This window comes from Aquila chrysaetos, chromosome 15 (genome assembly GCF_900496995.4).
Source record: "Aquila chrysaetos chrysaetos chromosome 15, bAquChr1.4, whole genome shotgun sequence".
In the NCBI taxonomy this organism is placed as follows: domain Eukaryota; kingdom Metazoa; phylum Chordata; class Aves; order Accipitriformes; family Accipitridae; genus Aquila; species Aquila chrysaetos.
Genome location: NC_044018.1, coordinates 6053221 through 6075913, shown reverse-complemented (window position 1 = coordinate 6075913; position 22693 = coordinate 6053221). Strand labels below are relative to the sequence as shown.

The following is a 22693-nucleotide window of genomic DNA, read 5'->3' as shown; positions in this document are numbered from 1 at the left end:
ACTGGGGACCTCGGCACAGGAGGTCAGGTCCCAGCCTACAAGTGGACTGTGGTCATGCTCAAATATGCTAACAATAGTCACAGAAAAGAACCTAAACTCCATAGCATAGCCACGCTGAACATTTCTTTGGCTGTATAATCACATTTTGCCTCACTTCTTACAAAGGGGCATTATAATGCAAACGTTAAAGCTTTACAAAGTCATTTAGAGCAACTTGCAAACCGCCAGACCGCCCACTCTGCCTTCCTCTGCTCCCACTTATGCTGGGAGAAATCCGGAATAACCCAGCCACTCTCAGTAGAGATTTGTCACTCTGAACGACACCAGCGCGAGTCACAGATATTCTGACTTCAGTTTGGATGAAAACCCAGGACTCGTTCATCGTACCTCAGGGTATTTAGCATTGACTTTAATTAAAAACCTCCTCGCTGGGCCAAAACGCGTGCAGATGCAAACTTCCGTGTTCAGTGTCTGCAACGCATTGCTTGAAAAAAACTGCGATGCTACATTTACGGTCTGAGGTAGATGCACAAAGTAGGACCTGCCTGTAAAATTTCCTCTTGTTCTGCAAACTCTCTCTCTCTGCACTGCCCCAATTTACCACAGTGCAAAAAAACCCACAGCCAAATCAATATATTCTTGGGAAGGAAGGGGGGCTGGTAGAGTGGTTTTTGAAGGCAAGCCAGAGAATATTCTAAACGGGGGACACACAGCGTGTTTTAACTGCTGTGATAATTCTGCATAAAGAGATGTTAAGGATCTAGCTCCTTGCTGTAGCATGCCATGTGTCCCTGAATAAAATTACTGCCATGCAGGCTGTTAGCAGAGGAATGCGTAAACAGACAATGTATCCTTGCATCAGTTCCACAAAATGTTGCACAACACAAATGCCTCTCGATGTGTCATTTCCTGCTTGGCCACCAGCCCAGCTCCTGACAGGCAGTCAAAAAAAAAAAAAAAAGAAAAAAAAAAAGAAGAAAAAAAAAATTAAAAAAAAAAACCCCAAACCCTGAAAGATTTAAAGCTGTTCTACTCCAAAGCACATTCCACTAGCCCCAGACTTACCCCTCCACCCTCTGCCTTTGAAAGAAAAGAGGGATAACTTCCTAAAAACTGTTATGGTTTTAAGTCGAGGAATCTCAAAAATCTCAATCACTTATCTGCGTTTTATAAGCCGGGTCGGCCAAACAGTTAATACAAAGGCTGAGCAGAACCTCTCTCTGGCTTTCGCTGGCTTCTGCAGTGTGCACAGACAAAAAGGCGATGTTTGCTCATACCTTTCATCACGTGTGCACCTTGCAAGCTGCAGCAGCAGAGAAATATTCGGGAGCTGAATGAAATAGAGCAGTTTTCTCCTACTGAAACGCTTCAGTTCAAAGCTCAGAACTACTTTTCCACTCATGCTGATAAAGAAAATTGTGGTCGGTGACTTTGGAGACCACCTTTAACTAGAGACGAACTAAAGTCTTTGGAAGTCAGGCAAAATATAAAAATACATAGAATTCTCCACCCTCCTTCCTCATGATTTCCCTCCTGACTGGGCTTCTACCAAAAGCAGCCAGCAAGGAGTACATGTCTCCTATTCGAAAGGTACCACTATTGAAGGGTAAATCATTATTTCTGTATTTGTGATGAGGTAAGGCAAAGGTATTAAAGAGGGGCTTAGGTAAAGGTTTGGGGTTTTTTTGTTCTGTTTTTTTCTTCTTTTAATTCCTTTACAGTGACCTTTTGCTATCTGTTGGTCAGTTATGACCTCATGACAACTTACTTACTTCTCCGGAAAACTTCTTTCAGCCCTCCCAGCTGGAAGGCAGCTCTGCGGGCTAAGACATGCATATGGCAGAGGTTTTATCTTGGATATGAGGAGAGAAAAATATCTGCAGGATTTCCCAATGATTCCCAAAGATCTTATACAACCCTGTCTCCAGACTCCATCACTCAGAGTGCAATGCGCTCTCTCAATCCAGCAGACAGACTGTGCAACACAGTAGATGTCCCTGAATGGTAATTAGACAGACTGAAATAGATAATTAAAAATAAATAAATCTTTTCAAAGGAAAAATCATTAGAAGACCTTTTCTCATATAGAAATGGGCAGGTTTTCCTAATAGAGCAACCTGACATCACTGCCTCTATTAAAATATTTTAAAATAATAACAGAGAGGCAAGGCAGCAAGCTTCTACAAGCATATGTTTAATACGACTAAATGGCACTTACATTTCAGAACCTGACTTTCTGAAGTGCTGAGCATCCAAAACACCAACTGGAGTCACTGCATGCCATGACTGTTCAGCACTCTTAAAGTCAGGCTCTAAATGACTGTGATATCTGTCATGGTATTGCTGCTGCTCCTACTGCTCCTGGAAAGCACACAGCATTCATTCGCTTGAGTCAACTTGCCAACAGAAGGTCAGAGTGCCTTGCCTATAAACAAGCCTTACAAATTCACGATCTAAAGCATGATGTCATGTCTTAAAATGATAAGCTGGCAACAAAGTAAATGACATTTTGTAAAGATGTGCATAATTTTATGTTTACGCTACTTAGAATGAAGGTTCTAATAAGTCATCGGTTGTGTTCCTTTAAAGGGAAGTTTTATAACTGAGATGAATCACAACTGCAAAAGATCAAAGTTAAAAAACATCAATGATGCCATGGGGTACTTTTTAATCTTGTAATGAATGATGATCATGTGCTCTTATGAAGTTGGTCCAACTGCCAACGCCAGATGTGTATATTAAGAAAAAAGTTGTTTGTGATGTGACAGCTCTGGTTGAGCTGCCAGAGAAGAAAACTAGGATAACATGCTTGAGATGTCGAGGTGAAATACAGATCCTGGCAGAGAGGGGCACTATTTGCCGATACATAATTTGTTAAGAAAAACACATTTGCTATCAGAGTCACTCCTTGACTTGAATTCCTTATTGCCCCCAACCACCTAATTTTCCTTATGCAACGTCAATGCCAGATTCACTTCTTGAACGATTACTACCAAACAGTAATAAGTCTACACGAGTGCAGAGGCTCTCAGAAGGAAGCAGAACTTCAGTGAAACTCTGACAGCTCACTGGAGCTACTCTTTCCCTGAAAATTCACGTTTAATAACTAGTCATTCTGGAGGTGTCATAGCTTTGAAAGTATCAGACTGCAATAACAAAACTTGCAGAACGAAACCGACCCCAGAGTAGAGCTTCACTAAGTATTTAGCCAAAATATTAAAATTCAGATGGACATTCAAGCTCAAATTTGGCTTTCTTTAAAAAAAAAGAAAAAAAAAAAAGATGAAGAAAGGCACAATAACTCCATCTAGGCTATAAGAACTAAGTTACCGAGCATTCCTAGCTTCAGCTATTCAATGAGAATAGCAGACAGGTATCACACACAAAGGCCTTTCAGGTCTAAACTAAAAAACTCCAGCAGAACTTGGAAATCTTACTAAGTTATATGAACACAGCCTCATTTTTATCCACTGATCACCAAAATGGTTAGTCCGAACGCAAAGAGGTTCCCTTTCTGTGCTACACAGCGTAGTCCACGCTATTGTCTGCATCGTTTTCAAACCGCTCCGCTCTTTCACAGCGGTTGTGTCCTCTGCTGGGACATTTCCTCTTTTGCAGATGCCTCAATACATACATGGAAGCAGCCTCCAAATGGGAATGGCTAAATGATATGTAACTTACTCCCTGGGTTTTACTCCATGAATGCAGTTTGCCCAGTGTCTCCAAGTAAGCTACACGGAGCACCAGCTGCAGGTGAAAATTAAAAATGGGAACTGATTCAGCTAGGGAGAGAAGACAGAACAAAAATCCCCTCGCTGTGACAGACGGACACTTCAGCTGTGAGCAGGTAGCAATGCAACTATCTATGTAATGAAATCTATCCATAGCTACTTGCTTTTTCTTATCTGTTACCCGAGGTGAAACTCTACAGCCTGGACAGTTCTTACAGAAGGCATTTCAGTTCCCGTCTCTCAGTGTAAGAGGAGGTGACACCGCAGCGTGTATTAGCACGAGAAACACTTAACTGCATGAATTCTGTCTATGTCTTTCTACTTATTCTGTCTTCGTGGTATTTTAAACAAAACTCCATGAAAGCTCCTTAAAGGTCTCATTTGTATGTGCAGATCAAAGGCAAAATAATTATTTGAGATGCTTCCATTATAGGGATTTTTTTTAATGTGGTTATTCATAAAATAATTCTTAATCTCTAAATGTAATTTAAGTACAGCTATACCTGGTTAATCCAATCAATTTAGAAAGAGTTGTTCTAGTTAGATTAAGAAAAAACTCCAGAACTGGCTCATCAGTAATACCCATACGATGTGAGACCGGTTACCAGCTAAATGTGCTAGACAGAGAGACAGCCGTATAAACCATGATGGATTAACCAGACTTCACTGTATCTAAAAATAAGTGCTACCCATAAAACTGCTAGAACATGACAAACCACAATTGTCATAAAAATATAGCCAGCGATCATTGCAAATAGATTCTTAGTAAGTTAGGAAGGTGCACTGCTATGAGATAAACGTGCCGAGTGAAAATCTGCTGGACTATGTTTAAATAAAATGTACTTTCTGTGCGCAAATAAGAAACAAAGACCATGCTGTTGATATGCTGTTTTTTATCTTTCTTTGGCCCCCAGGGGTCTATGATGAGTCCATAGCTGAAAACCAATTTCAGGTATGATGAGATTAACCAGGTGCATTAATTATCTGATGGCAAAAGAATTTAAGGGCAAACAAAAAGGCACTATATTATATATTTTCTCTCTGCACTAGGACTGATCCTGAAAGATCCCTCTCCTATTTTGTTCTAAACGTCTTCAGTTGGAAGCTTACAGGAGTTTAGGGAATTCAGCATGTTGCAGGATTGTGTCTATTATGCCTAAATCAGATTATATATAAATACAGTGGGTTTAGTTCTCATTTACACTGGCAGATAATGTATCAAGACCTTGATGTGAATGAGAATCAGGTTTGTGATTGCCCAAATTCAGCCAAGCACTTAAGTGTGTGTTTAATGCAAGTACGTGTGTGGTCCAATAGACTCCGAATTAAGCATGCGCTTACATATTTTGCTGAGCAAGAACCAATGTTTGACAAAGATATATATTTCATTTATGGGTCTCTGTTAAACAAAATTAACCAGACATAAGTGCAAAAATAAGAATATAATACTCACTTCTTGGCTCCCTTGGCCCATCCACTGTAACCTTTATAGCTCTGTGGTATGTAGCGACTTGGGGGGGATTTGTCAGGACAGTTATTGTCAAAGTAAAGCTCTTCCCTACAAAGGGAAAAAAACAACAAGGAATGAGTGATTACAACATGAAAACAGTCACATGCATGTTCAGTAAAGAATCAGAGACGTTTAAAATTATTCCCTGTCGTTACCACAATCGTGAAAATTAAAAACATAACTGACCATAGGAGTTTTCCTCCCCTTCAGTTTTACTCTATGTCAAGAATATGTCCATGTGTTGACAATCTAAATGTTTCTTATTTAATAATGGGTCATCATACAATGACAGAACAAAAGTGATTCACTGCTGAAGACAAGCCAAATTCTTTGCTGTATTGAAAGTGGTGTAAATCCAAAGCTAGTCAGATAATTTAAAAATTTACTCCAGTTTTGCAGCTGTGTGACAGAGAGCAGAATGTGGCCACATGTTATTTACTTCACACAGTTTTATCATTTCATTTGTTTGACTTGACTACAATAAGATGAGGAAAGAATATATTTTCCTCCTGGGAGTCATTTTAACAGGGAATCAGTGTCTCCTGTCCTTCATATGCCAGGGGTAATATGATGATATCATTATTACTGGAACACACTTTTTTCCCCTACATATATTCCATCTATGAAATACTAAGAAAGCCCCCAGCTTTCCCATGAGGGTGAGAAACTGCTGTGTGCATGCACGTTGCTATCGTAAGTCTGCATTTTTTTTATTTTCCAAAGTTCGAGTTCATGCAGAGATTGCACAAGATCTTCCGCAGCCTTTAGCTGAATGAAAACGTTAAAAAGAAATAAATAAAGGGAGCTGCCTGTGTCTGAGCGCACATTCTCACAAGGCGCTGGCCCCCGTTCGGGAGACTCACTGACAGTTGTAATCTGTTAGATATGCAACGGTTAGTCATGTCAGATAGTCAAAACTGAAAACTGTTTCAAGACAGGAAAAGGTGGGCGTACAACAGTGACTCAATAAAACAGTCAGCAATCTTCGGCCTTCGTGCTCATTTAAGCTGCTACTTTACCAGACACTTAAAACTCCCCCCCCCCCCCCCCCCCCCCCCCCCCCCCCGTGTGTATACATGCATTTTTGTTGCTAGGGCTTTTCCTCTTGCTGAACTCTGAAGGAATTCAATCAAGACACAAATCTTAAACGATATGTAACAGCACAAACTTAATGCAGTTTTTCCGAGCCTAATATAGAACAGCTTATATATAAGGCATAATACAGAACAGGGCTTTGGCTGTCAAATCTAGTAATTGGTCTTTCTCTCTGGTCCAAGTCGTATATCCCCCAAACCTGCCTGAGACACGCATCATTTATTATCAGGAGTGCAACTTCAAACTGTCTTGGCTATATTTTTCACGAACTAGAATGTGACATGGATTTTTTTTTAAGGAAATATAACTGTCATCTAGAGTAAAACGAATTTCCAGGTGTAGCTGCACTCCAGCTGTGCCCAGCTCTCTGAGAGACGCAGGTTAGAGGGAAGGTCAGGACCCCGGCCGAGGTGCCAAAATCTCAGGAGGCTGAATTCTATCTCAGTGGAGATGCGTGGCTGAAGGCGGCCTTCCCCAGTCTCACTGGGAAATGGATTATTTCTCAGATCTTTCGAGAGCGATGGTCACAGGAGGAGAGTCTGCTGTACGCGGGACGTCCAGTCCCTGCCCCGTCCTGCCCACCCGCCGTCCCCAGGGGTAAACGGCGTGTCCGGCCGGCGCGCAGCGTGTGCGTAGGCAGCCTTCAGACACGCAGCAACAGCCCTACCGAAGCACTCAGTGCCTCCACGCCTGCTTCTTCGGGGCTGAACAGGGTCCGTGCCTTCTATCCCTCTCCAAGCAGGAATTCAGCCTGTTGCTTGGAGATACATAATTCGCCAGGGACAGGTTTAAGGCCTCCTTCGGCTTATCATGTCAAAAAGTTCTGACTATTACATTGCAGGATGATGACGTTCAGTTACCCATGTAAAATCAGTAGAATATTATTGGTAACAAAGATACGTAAGGGATTTCCCATATACCTTCGAATGAAGGATTTGTCCTTCCAATGCTACCTTTCTATTTATACGCCAAATCAGTATAAAAGTCTATCACGACTAAAAATTAACAAAATATACTATTTGTAAGACTCTGTAAAATCATTCTATAGAAAAGCACTGCAAGATTTTCTATACTACCTCAACAGGATACAGCGGCCAGAAAAAATGCGTTCCTTAATATCAAGAGCTACGTTTTGACCTCGCCTGTGAGCATTTCTAAACTGTCACCTCTCGGCCAGCCCAAGCTCAGCAGGTAAGCGACTAATTTGAAAGGGAAACTGTTTTTGTTCCCTAACTGGTATTCTACCAAACCGAAGCATTGATGAAGTAATGCTGATGAAGCCCCCTCGCACTCGGTAAACAATACATCACTTCATCGCAGGGAGCTGCGCGGCCCCGCCAGCGCACTCAGGTTCCAGAGCTTTCAAGAGATGATTTACATATTACAGGATTAAGAACAAAATAAATTTTTAAGGTCCCCTGTTTCGGTGATGCTTATGCCTGCCACAGATATTTCACAGATATCCCTCCTCAGTTACGAAATCCTTTAATGCACTTTTTATCACCTTTTTTTATTGCCCTTAGTCATTTCAACTATCCACTTTTAGAGGCTAAAGACTAATTGTAGTTCTCTTTTATTAAATTCCCCAGCCAAGCAGTCATCTGGCACTATTGCTTCAGTGTGTCTAAACTGTGCATTCTTTGTTATTCACACATGTGAGCCCAGCTGACACAGGAGGACGAGATGGACATATGCTGAAGCACAAGGCAAACCCCAGAAATTAGCTTGAAAGGAGACTCAGCAGCTTGTGCATGTTGCATATTTTTTCAGTTAGATGCTAATGTGATTAAAGTATCAGGACACAACAAAATTAAGGTTATGATCCTTTGCTTATTGAAGACAGGAATTCTTTCTTCTCTGCGCTGTGGATCAGGCTTGTAAAAGTGAACTACTGCCTGAAAACCACATACAAACAACTTCTGCATTCACATAAAGCACCCCGGTTACTTATTCTTATGAATCCAGAAAAGGTGTTTGAAAGAAATTATACAAACAAAAACGTGAAGCTTCTGTCAGGCAAGCAACATTAATATGTATAAAAATCAAGTTTCTCCATTGAGCCATGGGAAGCAAGAAAGAACGTGGGAGAGGAGGTGAAGTGGTAAGTTGATGATTCAGACTTCACAATCAAATTTAGAGATACAGAGATCAAAGAGCGAGCTGTTTAGAAAGATGTAAATCTAAAGTCAGGAACAGGTGTGGATTAGTTTCTCGCCACCGAAAAATGATTTCTTTATTACTTTATTTTTCCTGTTCTACTTCAAGACCTGTATTTACCGATATTTGTCTACGTAAGGAGCTTTCTCACTTCTGTTTGCAACTACTGCTTTCTTTTCCTGCTATTTTAAGCAGAGTTCTAAAAATCTATCATTAATGATAACTCTTTCTCCTTCTCTCCCTCTCTCTCTCTCCCCCTCTCTGTTCTAAGTCTGGAAGACAAGTCTGGACCAATTTCTCCATCCTGCCTCTGGCAGCAGAATGCAGCATTTCAGATCCTCCACCGAGTCCCGGCTGCTTCAAAGGAAAAGCCCTACTTTCTTCCGTTAAGATCATAAGAAATATAGGGGGAGGGGGTCAGCTCTGTTTGGACATAATTACACTTCATCAAAAGAAGCTTTCTTCATCTTCCATGCGTGAAAAGTCTGCAAGCAGTTAAGTCTGTCTTTTTTCTTCCTTTTTTTTTTTTTTTTTTTTTTAAATATAAAAATTGCTATTTGGGAAACTAGCCAAAACTCAGAAAGCCAATATAGTAAAACAGTGCACACCCTTTGTTTTTCTTTGAAGTCTCTTAAATAAATATGTTGAGGGTTTGAAAAGTACACTATCGCTTTTCCATAGATTCTACTCAGATTGATCAGAGAAAAAGTCTATTCCAAGTCTGCTAGATACAAATATAAATTAAACTACTGGAATCAAATTTTAGGAGGTTTGTGTTTGTATGTGTCTGTAGCCGTATCTACTGAGGCTTTAGGCCCTCTATTTCATTTCCTACACTTTAATAAAAAGTATGTATCATGGGTTTCAAATTAAATTCACAGATCAGAGGTAGTACATCACATTTCAGTTCTTTTTCAGCACTACTGAAAGACTGATACACTACTGAACTTTTACTGTAAGGCAGCAGTAGTGATGGAGCCAGAGAACTTTCAAACCTAATCCATCAGCAGAATAACAAAGCAGACTGGTTTTTTTAAAGAAAGCAAGACAAATGGAAGACATAGGTAACACCTTATCCGAAAGGGCAATGAACTCCATATTTATATTGCATTACTGTTGCAACAGTTACTCTGACTTTCAAGTTATTCTTTATTATTGATACTTTTAAAGCTGTAAAATGATAAAGAGAATTGTTAGCCACGTCACCAAAATAAAAAATAGCCACTGTAAGCCACGCTTATGGACTCACTTTCACAAAGCACTTGTAAAAGCGTGCCAAGTGATTTAGACTATCTAGGCCTCTGTCATATGTTTAACCTTTTTGTTGGACAAATATTCTTTCCTTCCTTAAGATGAATTACAACTGCTTTCTAAAGAATATTACTGTAAAATTAGCTTTATTGCTAATTTCCCAACACAGTTGTTCAGCTTCTATTGCTTTGTTTTGCCCTATGCAGAGCTAGTTAAAAAAATTAATAATTACTTCAAATACATAAAGGAAAAAAAATGTAGGTTGAATCAATGACTGATATAACAAACCTGCAGTAAAAACTTAAGTGCCAGCTTCCTTCAAGCTATCCTTTCAATCATTACCTGAAATTTGAAAGCAGCTACAAGAATCTTAAAGAGGAATTCTGGCAAACTTGCAATGATTACAAAGGCTTTCTATGAGTGCAGTGCAGTTTCCAGATTATAGGAAGCTCCTAAACAGCTGGAAGACAATGACAGCACTCTACATCTTCAAAAAAAAACCCCCAACCTGAAAGTTACCCTGTCATTTAAAGTAAAGGTTAAATTTTGTTCAAGCCCAATTCATAAAAAGTCAACCAGTTTACTAAAAAGAAAAGTACAGCTTATTTCTGCAGGTCATATGCAGTTTGATTGTAAAGGGCAGGGAAGTCACTAGAAAGCTTTCCACCAATAGCTGTAAGCCTTTAAAGATGTAAGCCCTTAAAGAATATAACCCATAGCACATGTGATATGCAAAATCCCCTTAATTACAGGTCTTCTACAACAACTTCAGAAGCAGCTCTACTGCTAAAGGGAATTCTCCACCTCTCATTGCAGTGGCCTGAGATACACTCTCTGACTCCACGGAACCCAGATCACAAATACCCCCATCTCCTTCCACCTTTGCTGTGTGATTAAAATAGGGAAGCAGGTATTCTGTGAATCATTTTTCACAACTGGCATCTCATAAAAATGTACAGGCGTGAGGAGTCAGAAAAACTTAAGAGAAACTCTTAACTTGGTTTGCACAAATGCTGATGTTTGCAAATAAAACATGCGTTCATCCCTCCAAATGAAAGGCCGACAACGATGTATTTACAGATTGATCAGTATTTCATTGCAAAGTAAGTTTGACGTCTAGACATTGGTTTTACTTCATTATGGACACATAAAATGCAGCGGCCTACCTCTTCCACTTCTGCCCACAAATCGTAAGTCATTAAATCTGGCCACCTGGTTCTTCATCACAGCAGAAGCGTTTCGCAGCTCTGCAGAGTAGTTCTCATCGTTTCCAGCCATGACGGTGACCACGGTCCCATCGGGCACTTCTCCTAAGGCCACCACCTGTTAAAATGGGAAGACAACCACAACTCGTGAGGCAACGCTTTGAAAACGCGTGTCTCCATCCCAGCTTTGCAGCCTGCCATGCTCATTACGAAGCTCTGCGGCAGCTTCTCCAGCCCGCTGTGGTGAAGAGTCATGTATTAGCTGAACACAGAACAAAGTGCCACATCAAACAAAGAAACATCTTGTATTGTCTCCCTTTCTCAAAGCCTAATAGGGAGTTTCTTCTTTGTTACAGTTCTTCAGAAACATTCAACATCCTTATGTAGAGTGTATGGTTTAATGCTTCCTGAAGGCCAACTTTGTTCTTAGCAACCAGTGAGCAGTGAGAAAACATGAGGCATGGCTCATATCCATAAATTATACGCAGGAACACATTTGAAATGGAAAGTTAGAAATTACTATTAGCAGCCTTATCACCCAGATTCGGCTCTACTTCTCCGCTGGTTCCACCCATCACCCTGACCCCAGAGCTCCTCAGACTTCAAGCTAGAGAGAACCCCCCCGCCGTCTACCCATCCCAGGAGTGGCACCGGGGTGATTAGCAGAGAAAGCTCTCCACCCAACACGCTGCTGCGATGGAGCGCTTTATGGCTGCAATTCAAACTCTTCAGATGCAATACAAAACAAAGGCTGTATTTCCTTGCAGGCATGTAAATTTTCGTAGCGCTCGCAAGAGTCGCATGTGGTTAGTGCTGATACCTCCCTCAAATTCCAGGATGGGTGAACAGAAGATATCAAAGTGTTTCTCCTTACGTTTCAGCTAGCTGATAGTCTCACTTTCATGCTTCAATGGTTGTGTAGCGCTCCAACATCTGATTAGATAAATGCCACAGAGCAGACAGCTACTGTCTTCTAATTCAAAAACACCAGGGATACCTACAGTGTTACTGCACTGTGACTTTTTGAAGTAAAAACAGACAGGAGTACTAGTTACTAGGAAGAAAATACATGTTTCTTCACATGGCGTAAAAAAAGCCCACAAAAGTATCAAGAAAATAAATTCCTTCTGCCCAGTTAGCTAATACTGATGCTGGAAATAAATTTAAAACAAAAAGAGATTCAGAAATATGGCATGGCTGAGCTCGAACTTGAAAAAAAAATGTATCTTGAGATACAAAGTCCATCCCCTTGCAGTTTCTACCAGTTTACATGGTCAGATAGGACTTTTTATATTCTTCAGAATAATTTATTCTGTCTCCTGAAATACACATTACATTTTGTCATAAGCCCTGCCTGAAATGTCTTTCCCATAAATGATCCTAGCTGAAACTAACAATTGCAGGTTGCACTGTAATATTAATTAAGTGGGAAGAATGAGGAGTTCTGAATATATAGGGAGAACATTATGTGGCCCAGTGCACTGTACAATGTTTCTCCAAAACAATAAAAACTAATGACAAAGGTATAAAAAATCTGAAAATATTTAAAATAGACTGTGTTCCTGAAAATTATAGCTCATCTTATTTAAAAGAAATATTGAAGAGAAAGAAGAAAGCAAGGCTGAAACGCTGTACAAAAAGGACCTACTGGTGCTTTTCTGTTTTTCCGTAAAACACCAGGTAATACCACGCAAAAATGCAAACTGAGTTTTGCCACAAACTACTGTGAGGTCTCGTCTATCAAGCAAATATTTTACTTTAAAGTGAGATGAACGTCCCTGAATATAAAAACACAGGAACCGCTGCTGTGGATAAGATCTGAGGTCCCACTAGCTCAGTGCCTTGGGTCTGACAGCAACCAGGTCTGACGTCTTCAAAGCCAGGGGTAAGGAATAATAAATAATAATCAAATATCAAGTAATAATCTGCTGAACAGATTATAGAGCTGACTCTAACCCTTAACAAATGGGTATTGGCTTAAACTCTAAAGCATGGGGCTTGAGACTACTTACAAAACACTCCCTTCCCAGCTAGCGATAGACCACGTTATCTCGGGACGGTCTTGCCATGCACATTAGCATCCAGGGGAGTTGCAAGCTATGCTTTTTATATCTCACAAAACAACAAAAAAAATCACATTAACTCCAGAAATGCAAAGAAGCCGAGAGCACAGGAGGAAGTGTGAGTCTGCCAGGGGCCTCGGAAGAGGGAGCGAAATGACTGCAGCCTCAGCTCACCTCTTTCTCTCTAGGTGAGCAGAGCCCGGAGCAGGCAGCGGCATCGCATCTCCGTCTCAACCCGGTCTCCTGAACACGGGTTCAGCTTGCAACACCTGGGCAGGAGGGAGCAAAACCTCTTAAAAGGCCCCCCCTGACCCTCCCTTGCTTTTCAGAGCTTTCCTCCCTACCCTTTCCACTCGATGATGTCAGTTCAATTTGTCAGCTTAGACATCAGCCTAAAACTGCACGTGCCGCTGCCGGAGTCCCTGGGCTGATCGCACCTAATCAAGAACTGCATCGTTACTGACACGCACCAGCTTTTTGATGCAGTGTGATGCAATATCGCTATTCGTCTCATTAGGAGAAGACTGAAGGAAGAGACAAACCGAAATCAGAGGCCAAAATAAAAACTTTGGCTAATAAGAGAAAGTCCCATTACATAGGAAGCTCCCCTGCTATGCAACAGGAGGAAAATACTTGTTCTCTTCGTGATTTCATACTTTTTTGCCATGAAATACCAGAAGACTATTGCACACATCCATAATAGCACTGGTTAGAAAAAACCTCTGCAAAACAGGCTTGAAACCTGGAGAAATACACATCATTTTGAGAATTTTAGAAAGTAACTTTACATACTGAAAGACTGTTGGCATAAACCTTGATTTGGTAATTTTATGCCATGTATCAATCCAAAGTTATTTACATATTCTTAGAAAGAGGATTGTAAGTGCACTGTGAAATGAATAAGGACTGCGTAAAAAATTAAAGATTAAAAGTACCCACAGTGCACATTCCTTACCTATTCTTGAAACATAAATATCTCTACTATTTCAAAATCTTTATTTTCCACATTAAACTACCTACACATTTTAGTGATTAAAGGTAGATTTTGCTTCTGCTTTTTTTTTAACTAAAGCTCAAGAAGGTACATGAAGTCAGATGAAGCCACAAAATAAAACCAAACCAATTCATACAAGTTGAAAATAACTATGTATTTTTTGCATAACACAACTCTCGTCTGGTTAGGCAACCTGTTTGCCCAGTTTCGGTCCAGTGGGATTTGAACTGGCCAAAGTATGTACCCTAAAGACGGAAGTTATAAGCACGAAGCAAAACTACTGTACAACAGCAGGTACTAAGACTTTCTGCAGAGTAAAATGCTTGTTTCGAAAAAAAGCTAGCGCACATGCTAAATAGTTCCTCACAAACATTGATATCTACCACTTCTTGCGAAACGCTGAATTCAAACAGCCTCTGCGTGTAAAATCTTCCGTATTGAGAACGTGTTTTCCTGAGATTGCCAAAAGTGCATCTGATACTATTAAAAATATTTTAATGTTCTGTAACTTAAAACAGAATAACTGAATTGCACTACTTTTTGTTTCAAAATATACATCTGGGCTGACAATTTATACAGCAGGTTTCAGCTTGAAGCTATTTAAAACAGCTGAGTTATAAACTCTGAAAATTGGGGTTTGGAGGAGAAATGCTGACAGACCCTTAACTACTGTGGTGCTACTGAGGAGAGGTCTTAGCCTTCACGTCCCTTTTTTTTCCCCCGCCTTTAGGTCCACGAAGGCTCTTTGCTACTATATCAGCATCATACAGAAGCCACTTGTAAGAGCTAACGTGGCATTTCGGGTCTTTATGACTTTCAGTAAAAACTCCCAGGCAGACACATAAGCAGAGGGCCAAATTCTGATGACTCTACTCAAATAAAGGACCGCTGCCTATTAACATTAAGAAGTGAATGTGATTTGGACCCGGCTGCACAGTATCTTTTTCTTTTATGCTGGAATAGCACTAGATAGGTAGAGCTATATTAATAGGTAGATGTCTAATACTCTTCCCCCCAAAACCAGTTTGCATTAACAGTCTTATTAGTTCGTACACTCAGCAGGGACTCCCTCCCCAGTGTGTGTAAATATTAATACTTAAAATTCAAATCTAATACTAAGCCAACATTATTTCAAAAACTTATAATCAAGCCCAGCACTGTTTATAACATACTTCCTCTCCTGCATATGATTAATATCTGTTTTTTTAAATTAAAACAGTGCTATACCCAGAGTACTTTTTAACTAGAGATCTCTGCAAGAGAATTATGACACACTTAACACACCACTCAAAACATTATCATCAACATATTATTTATTGCCAATAAAACTTCAAAAAGTGTGTTGTCTGTGAGCTATTTTACTTTCAAGTTACTGTTTAGCCGATAGAGCCCAAATCTGTCTTTTTTTCCTTTTCAGAGATAATCCCCATTCTGTTATATCACAGTCAAGTGTTCACTGTATGATACATGCAGCTTCTTTGGTCTCAAAGTACTGGACAGCTGCATGCAAGTTACCTTTGAAAAATGAAATAATTTTTTTTAAATTCTCAAGATTATTTCAACTGAGTTTCAAATTAATTTACCAGTAAATTAGGGCATATATATCTTCGGCATATTTTAAAAAGTACGCATTGCATACTGCATATGAAAACAGATGCACCCAGAGTGGAACAGTGCAAGGGGCAATGCCTACTCCTGATGCATCAGAAAAATTGGTCATATCTATACCTCCTCCCTGTCAGCAGTCAAATATAGGACCCAAATATAAGACATGTATAAATATATATATGAACACAAGAAGACTGGGAAATGCTCTAAACCTTTTTCTATCCTTTTATCACACGTAAGCATTCTCACTGTAATAATATTCTAAATACTTTAGTATTTAGTTTAGATCCTTCCCTTATTCTAATGAACTGCGACCGCATCCTTTGAATTGCTGTAAGGTAGAAGGCTCAGACGTTTCTAATGAAAACTGCCATGCGAGTACGATAATGTAAGCGCTCTCGTGTCCCTTCTATAAAGAGTAACTATAATACCAACTTAATCTAACGCTCAATTAAATTATAATCACGATTCTCCGAAAGGTCCTCCTCCTTACCCCGAAGCCCCTGTGAATCAGAATCACCGGGATCCACACCTAGAGAGCCTTTGAGTGCTAACGCCAAGTCACGAAAACAGAAGACACCCCATTTTTCTGCCATTTCTACTCAGCCCGACCACCGCGACCTGCACGAGCAGGCCCCAGCTCCCCCACGCAAGAGCTCTTTAGTCAACTCTCATCTGCACCCCCGTAACATTTTCGAAGCAGAGCTTCATCTTTATCACCAGTCACTTTAACGCCCATTTAAAGCTCATTTAACCGCTTCTACTAATTTTTCCCAGATAAACGGCCGTGATAACACAGCTAGCAATTGGGAAACGCAAGCACAAGGCGACGTTCTGGAAATGCGCTGGGCGAGACCGTTTCCAAACTCTTCTACCTTTTGAGCGATTTCCAGGCACGTTATTTTTCACCTAGCGGGTCTGGGGGCGATGAGCCCCTCGCAGGGACACCCCCCCCCAGCTCCAACCCCGCATCCCACCCGGGCAGGTGCCGTGGTACACCCCAGCCACTGCCTTCTCCCTACCGAAGCCCACGGGAGAGAAAACTCCAGGGGGAACGCTTCCAAATATTGCTAGGGGAGGAAAAGGGCTTGCTTTATAGCACGCAATTATTGTTGTTGTTATTACAGTTTTTAAAAAAATCTTTTCCTCTCATTAGCGCGCCGTGGGGATGTAGACAGAAAATTAAAAGCAGCATCCCCGGTGCAGATCGGGGTGGTATTTATTATTTAAACGTGTGAGCCCTGCCAAGGAGACCGTCTTCTGGCCAGACACTTCCTCGCTTGTCCACCAGGAGAAGTGAAGGGGCCCCGTCCCGTCCCCCCCCCAGGAGCCCCGTCCCCCCCCTTCCCAGCCCCATCTCAACTCGGGCTGCCTCTGGGGTAGGGGGGCAAAGCCCCGGCCCCCCCTCTCCCACACCAGCACCCTCAGCCTGACCCTGGGACCCCAGGACCCCCCCCCCAGCACGCTTCAAAGCCACCCCAAAACCCCCAGTCCCACCCCCGGGAGCAGGGAGGGAGGCAGGGGCACCCCCGTAGGTGAGGTACTGGTCTTCTCAGTGGGGAGGGGGGGCACCCACGTTGCACCCCCACACTGAGCTCCGGCAGATGGGTGAATCCCCCCCATTCCTGGGGTGGTTTTTTTTTTTTTTAAAAAAAAAAGGAAAGCCCGGGAGAGGGGTCTGTGGGGAGGAGGGAGTGTCTCTGGGGGTACTGCTGGGGAGGGGGGGGCCACAGGAGCAGTGGGGGGGGCACACACGCCGGTACTGCCCCGCGGGGATGGAGATAACGGGATGGCTGCCGGGGGGGGACGCAGTGTGCCGGCGGGGCGGGTGGGAGAGGGCAAGGGGTGCATGGACCGGGGGGGACACACTGAGCAGACGCTGCAAGAGCAGGCATTACAGGGGGGGGGGGGGGCACAGGAAGCATAGCAGGACGGGGGGGGGGCACGGGAGCCACTTGCAGGACGGGGTGGGGGGGGAGGTAGGGAGGCACTGCGGGGGGTGCACAGGAGGCATTGGATTTAGGTGGGGGGGGCGAGGAAGTTTGGCAGGACAGGAGGCACTGTAGGGGGGGGGGGGGCAGAGAAGCCCCTGCGGGCCCGGGGTTGGCGGGGGGGACACACACAGAGGCGTCTCTGCGGGAGGAAGCACGGCGCGGGGGGGGGGGGAAGGCATCCCCGGGCAGCGGCGGCTGCGGGAGAAGGGGAGGCGGGCGGGCGGTGTGTGTGATGGGGGGGGGGGGGGCTCTGTGTGTGTGTGTGTGTGTGTGTGAGGGGGGGGGGGGTGTCTCACCTTGAATGCCACCGGGAGGGTCTTGTTGCAGCGCCAGTGCGAGGGCAGGACGGAGCAGAGGAAGTTGGGGCTGTCGGTGCGGACCAGCTCGGCGGGGTGGTCGGCGATGATCTCCACCATGGTGCGGTTATCGTGGGGGCGCAGCCTGGGCACGGCGGCCGCCGCTTCTTGCTGCTGCTGCTGCTGCTGCTGCTGCTGCTGCTGCTGCTGTTGTTGTTGGGCTACTACGACCGGGCTGACTTCGCTCATCTTGCCGGGCTGCAGGCTGCTGGAGGGGGGGCTGAACCTCCGGCTGGTGCTGGGATCTACGGGAATACGCATCACAACAGCCACAAGTTAGCGAATTGGGGGGCGGGGGGGGGGGGGGGGGAGCGGTAGGGGGATCGCTGGAGGAGGCGTGTAGTGGGGGGTGGGGGTTGTAAAAAAAAAAAAAAATATGTATATATAGCGAAAAAAGGGGTGAATGAAAAAGTGGAGGGGTGAGGATAAGGGGCAAAAAAGCAAATCGGGGAAAAAAAAATCAAAACAGGAGCGGATTAAACGCACGAGAAAAAAAAATAAAAATCTCAGTCTGTTTTTGTTTTGCTTTTTTTTTTTTTTTTTAAAGAAAGATGGACGGGGCGGGGGGCGATGCCGGTCTGGGGGCGCCTGCAGCCCGGAGCAGCGAGGAGACAGAGTCTGGCTGTGGGGTCCGGGGCTGCCCCTCTTAGCAAAGCCCGGCTGGAAACTGCATGGTCCCGGCTTCTGCCCAGCTGCAAAACGCTGCTGCTTCTCCTCCTCCTTCCTTCCTTCCTTCTTGCACAGTCTCTCTGCTCTTTTCCCTCCTTCTAGCCACCGCTTCTTCCCTCAAGTGCTTGAATTTCTTTCCTTTTTCTTCCCCTCCCTCCCCGTCCTCTTTTCCTTTTCGGATTTTCAAAAGGTTGTCTTGGGAGAAGTAAAACTCGCGGCTGGTTCAGCTTCCTGGGCTGCTGCTGTTGGCGGCCGCCAGAAGAGCAGCGTAGCTCTCAGAGCCGGAGAGGGGGTGTTCAGGGGAATGTCCCGATTTCCTCCGAAGAAATCTTCCTCCTCCGGACCAAAAAAAAAAAAAAAAAAGGAGAACAGGAGCAAACAAAAAGCCTCGCTGGGACAGAGGCGAGGAGCCGCTGGGCTCCCCCGCTTATTGCCTTTGGCTTCAGGAAGCGGGAGCTCGGGAAGGGGCTTGGGAAAAGTGGTCCTCCCCCCCCCCAAAAAAAAAGAAAAAAAGGCGCTCCCGAAGTGATTTCGGCGTGGAAAGAAAGTTACTGGGGTTGCTGGGGTGAGGAGGAAAGTCACAGGACTAATAATTAATAGAGAGACTTTAGCCGGTTCCTTTGGGAGGATCAGGACTTAAGAAAAGTTGAACTTTCGGATTCCCAGGGAAAAAAAAGCGGGGAGCGTAGTTGGAAAAAAAAAACCAACACAAAACCAAAAAAACCCCCAAACACAAACCACCCCAAAACAGCTCTCCTTAGGCTGATTTCTAAAATATGACCAAGTAAATTCTGGGAAAAGGCAGCCTCGGTGCAGTCCGGTCCTTTTAATTAAGTCGCTGCTGGATCCAAGTCCGTTGAGTTGAATAGGCTAACAAAAATCTTTCTTTTTTTTCCGCCCTTGATGAACAACAGCAGCAAAAAAATCATTAAAATGTCGGTTTGTTTGAGTTATTTTTCTTTCTGAAAAATCGGGTTAAAAAAAAAAAAAAGCAACCAAAATCAACAAACTTCTTTTGGGTCCCAAGAAGTTGAGGTCGGGGAAGATGAAGGAGCCGGGAAAAAAAAAAAAAAAAAAAAAAAAGCGCCACAGTTTTTTTGTCCTGAATGTGGTTTTTGGAGGCTGGGATTTCTAATGATTAGGTTTTTGTGGTTTATATATACAGGACTCTCTGGCTAAGGCGATCATTATGCTGATGAGAGTCAGCAGCACGTGGTGCTTCAGTCCTCAGACTTCTGCAGCCTTCAAAATAAATAAAACAATGTGCATCCCCCACAGGAGGAGAAACTTTGCTTTAAGTCGCTCTCACCCACGGGGAGGGGGACGGGAACGGGGAAGGGGGGGAGCAGGAGACGGTCTCCGATCTCCACTTCTCTCCGGGTTTTTTCCATTAACACTTTTGGGCTTGTTTGTTTAAAAAAAAAAAAAAAGGCATGAAAAATCTTGTTTGCAAAAAAAATAATAGTAAGAATAATCTGGTGCCAAAGGGTTTTTTTTGCTAAGACTCCGGTAGTCTAAAGCCTAAACCATTTCCTTGAATGAATGAAAGCTATAAAACCCCCTTCAGACTATTAAGGTAAAAGGAGTCTGGTTTGTTTTCTCCCTTAAAAAAAAAAAAAAAAAAAAAAGGGCAGATCTTATTAAAAACAATTTACATACCCAATAGTAAAAAAGTGTAAACGCCTCCCAGCGCAGATAACAACCTATCACAACCCTCCCTCTAATTTCTAAGGCTTTACTTCGACTTGCTACTTCCACCTTCTTGTAAAAAGTCGGCGCTGCGTGTGTGCTCCTTGCTCGCCGCCTGTGTGTGACTCGGGGCGGTGTGTGTCTGTCTGTCTGTCTGTCGGGGGGGGGGAGATGTGTCCTTTTTACGCAGCCGTTGCAAACTCTAAAGTCCGGCACCCTGACCCAGCAGGAAAGCCGGCTCTGTCCTGCCGGCCCCTCCGCCGAAAGCACGGCGGAGCAGCGCGGCCGCCCCACGTACACGGGACACGGGGGAGTGGGGGGGGGGGGCATGAAGAGACACCTCCGGGGCTCTTTCCGCGCCCCGCGGAGCCTCCGCGCCCTCCGCCGGCCGGGCCGGCAGCGCTGCCAACCGCGCACCCCCCCCAAATTTCGGCTCCCCCCCCCCCCAAATTTCTGCTCCCCCCCCCCACCTTGAGGGCAAACCCCCCCCCCGGGCTTTGCACGGGGGGAAGGTGCGTGCAAAGGCAGCAGGCAGGCTGCAGCGCTGCTCCTTCCGTATTTGATTTTAAAGAATAATAATAGGAAAAGATCTGATGTTCGGTCACAGGGGAGAGCTCTCGCTCCGCGCACCGCGGCTGCCGCCTCCGCCCCGCTCCGCTCCGCTCCGCGCCCGCCGCGGCGGGCTCCGGCGGCTGCCGTTACTCCTCCGCTCCTCCGTCTTTCCCACGGTTACAATGGGGAGCAACAGCCCCTGACCCACCGCCTCGCAGGCATCTATATCCTCTTCTCCCCCCCCCCCCCCCCCCCGCTTTTTTCCCCCCTTTTTTTCTTTTTTTCCCCCCTTTTTTTCTCCCCCCCCCTTTTTCCCCTCTTTTTTTCTTTTTTTTCCCCCTTTTCTCTCTCTTTTTTTTTCTCCTTGTCCAGCGTTGGAGGGGCTGTGGAAGTTTTCTATCGCGCTGTGAAAACGCGGTCGCTGTGGGTAACACCACAAACCCCTCCTGAGCTCGCCCCGATTCTCCGACAACCATAGGGATCTGCTTTTCCCCAAAGCGGCCACAGGCATTTCCAAAGGACAGTTACTTGCCATCTATAAGGACTAGTATATTCAGAAGCTCTGGTTTGCTATAGTTGCAATACAGAAAACGTATTTTTTCATAATTATTTTGGTAAAATGTTTATGACCGTAGGTTCTTTTGGCTTCCCCCCCCCCCCCCCCGCCTTTTGCTGGAGGGGAAATACATTCCATTAGAGCCATTCCAAAGGTGCTAGAAAGAAGGCAAGAGGTTGTCTTATATCCAAATACTATATAAGCCTGACAATCATGATTTATTTTATTTCAAACAAGAAGATACATTTCCACTTTTAATTAGTCACACTAAAAGTTTTACAGTCACCTCTCTTCCTACTAAAATAAAATAAAAAGTTAATTAGGATAAACTAAAATAAGTTATTGGAAGCTACCAGTGTAAGGTCACTTAAAATAGTCCATGGTTATTTATAATGTCGAAATAAAATTTTCCACTGAACGCCCTAACAAAGTTTCAGGTATCTGGCACAGCTGATTTTCAGTCTCCGTGCAAAAATATCTTTCTGCTGAACATTCACACATTTAACAGGAACTTACTGCAGCCTGGAACAGATCACAGCTTGGAGCACTAGAATTTTATTTAAATGGTTATGGACAAATTAATAAAAGTACCAGTAATGTTTATGGACTTGCATAAAAGCTGGATGGGACTTTTCAGAAAAAGTCATTTATGTTGTGATATATATAATCTGGAACGTTGGCTTGGATTTGGCTGAAATGGAGAGCAACCCCGCTGCTCGGCTTTCCTCAGATTTTATTTCAGAACTTCTCGGAATTTTAGCACTGGTTTCAAAATGGGTCATAATTTAAGATGTTAGAGAATTGTAGGAGGTTAGTGAAAAAATGTGCTTGCACGGCAAATTATGTCTCAACAAACACCTTCGGATCCACTTTATAAAATAGGATTTTTGTTAGTACGGCTACGTTTGCTGCTATTTCAATTGTCTTTTAGCTTTTTCACTTTTAACCATGTTATGAATACAGCCATAATTACATTGCTTTTGGACAAAACGGTAATGTTTTAAAGAGCACTGAGTTTGTTTACTGTTACATTTATAAAACATGGGCCCAGCATGCTCCTGCTGTAAGCATCCTATGCTCAAGATGAAAAATAATTGTCAGATTTGAAAGATTCTAACCTGGATGATGTTCCCTAAATAAACAGTTTTGATGCCAGTTTGTTGGGCTGGAATGTGCTGTAAATACGATGAATACAGAACTTATTTTGAGCTTCTCTATATATGTAAATAGCCCTCGTGAAACGGGAATAAATGAATGGGTTCA

General features: G+C 43.5%; 1 protein-coding gene across 7 annotated transcripts in view; it reads right to left on the bottom strand.

The window, feature by feature from the left end:
• The window catches only part of RUNX2 (RUNX family transcription factor 2), a 223373-nt gene that overhangs the window by 140383 nt on the left and 60297 nt on the right, over positions 1-22693 (bottom strand). For 5 of the 7 annotated variants that reach the window (XM_030037300.1, XM_041128816.1, XM_041128818.1 and 2 more), the window contains 3 exons: positions 17905-18209; positions 10911-11067; positions 5185-5289 (listed from right to left, as the gene is read on the bottom strand). In XM_030037300.1, the coding sequence (XP_029893160.1) occupies positions 5185-5289; positions 10911-11067; positions 17905-18209 (567 nt within the window). Of the gene's footprint in view, positions 1-5184; positions 5290-10910; positions 11068-17904; positions 18227-22693 lie in introns of those variants that run through there. The other 2 variants (XM_041128817.1, XM_041128819.1) reach the window with 1 other exon arrangement.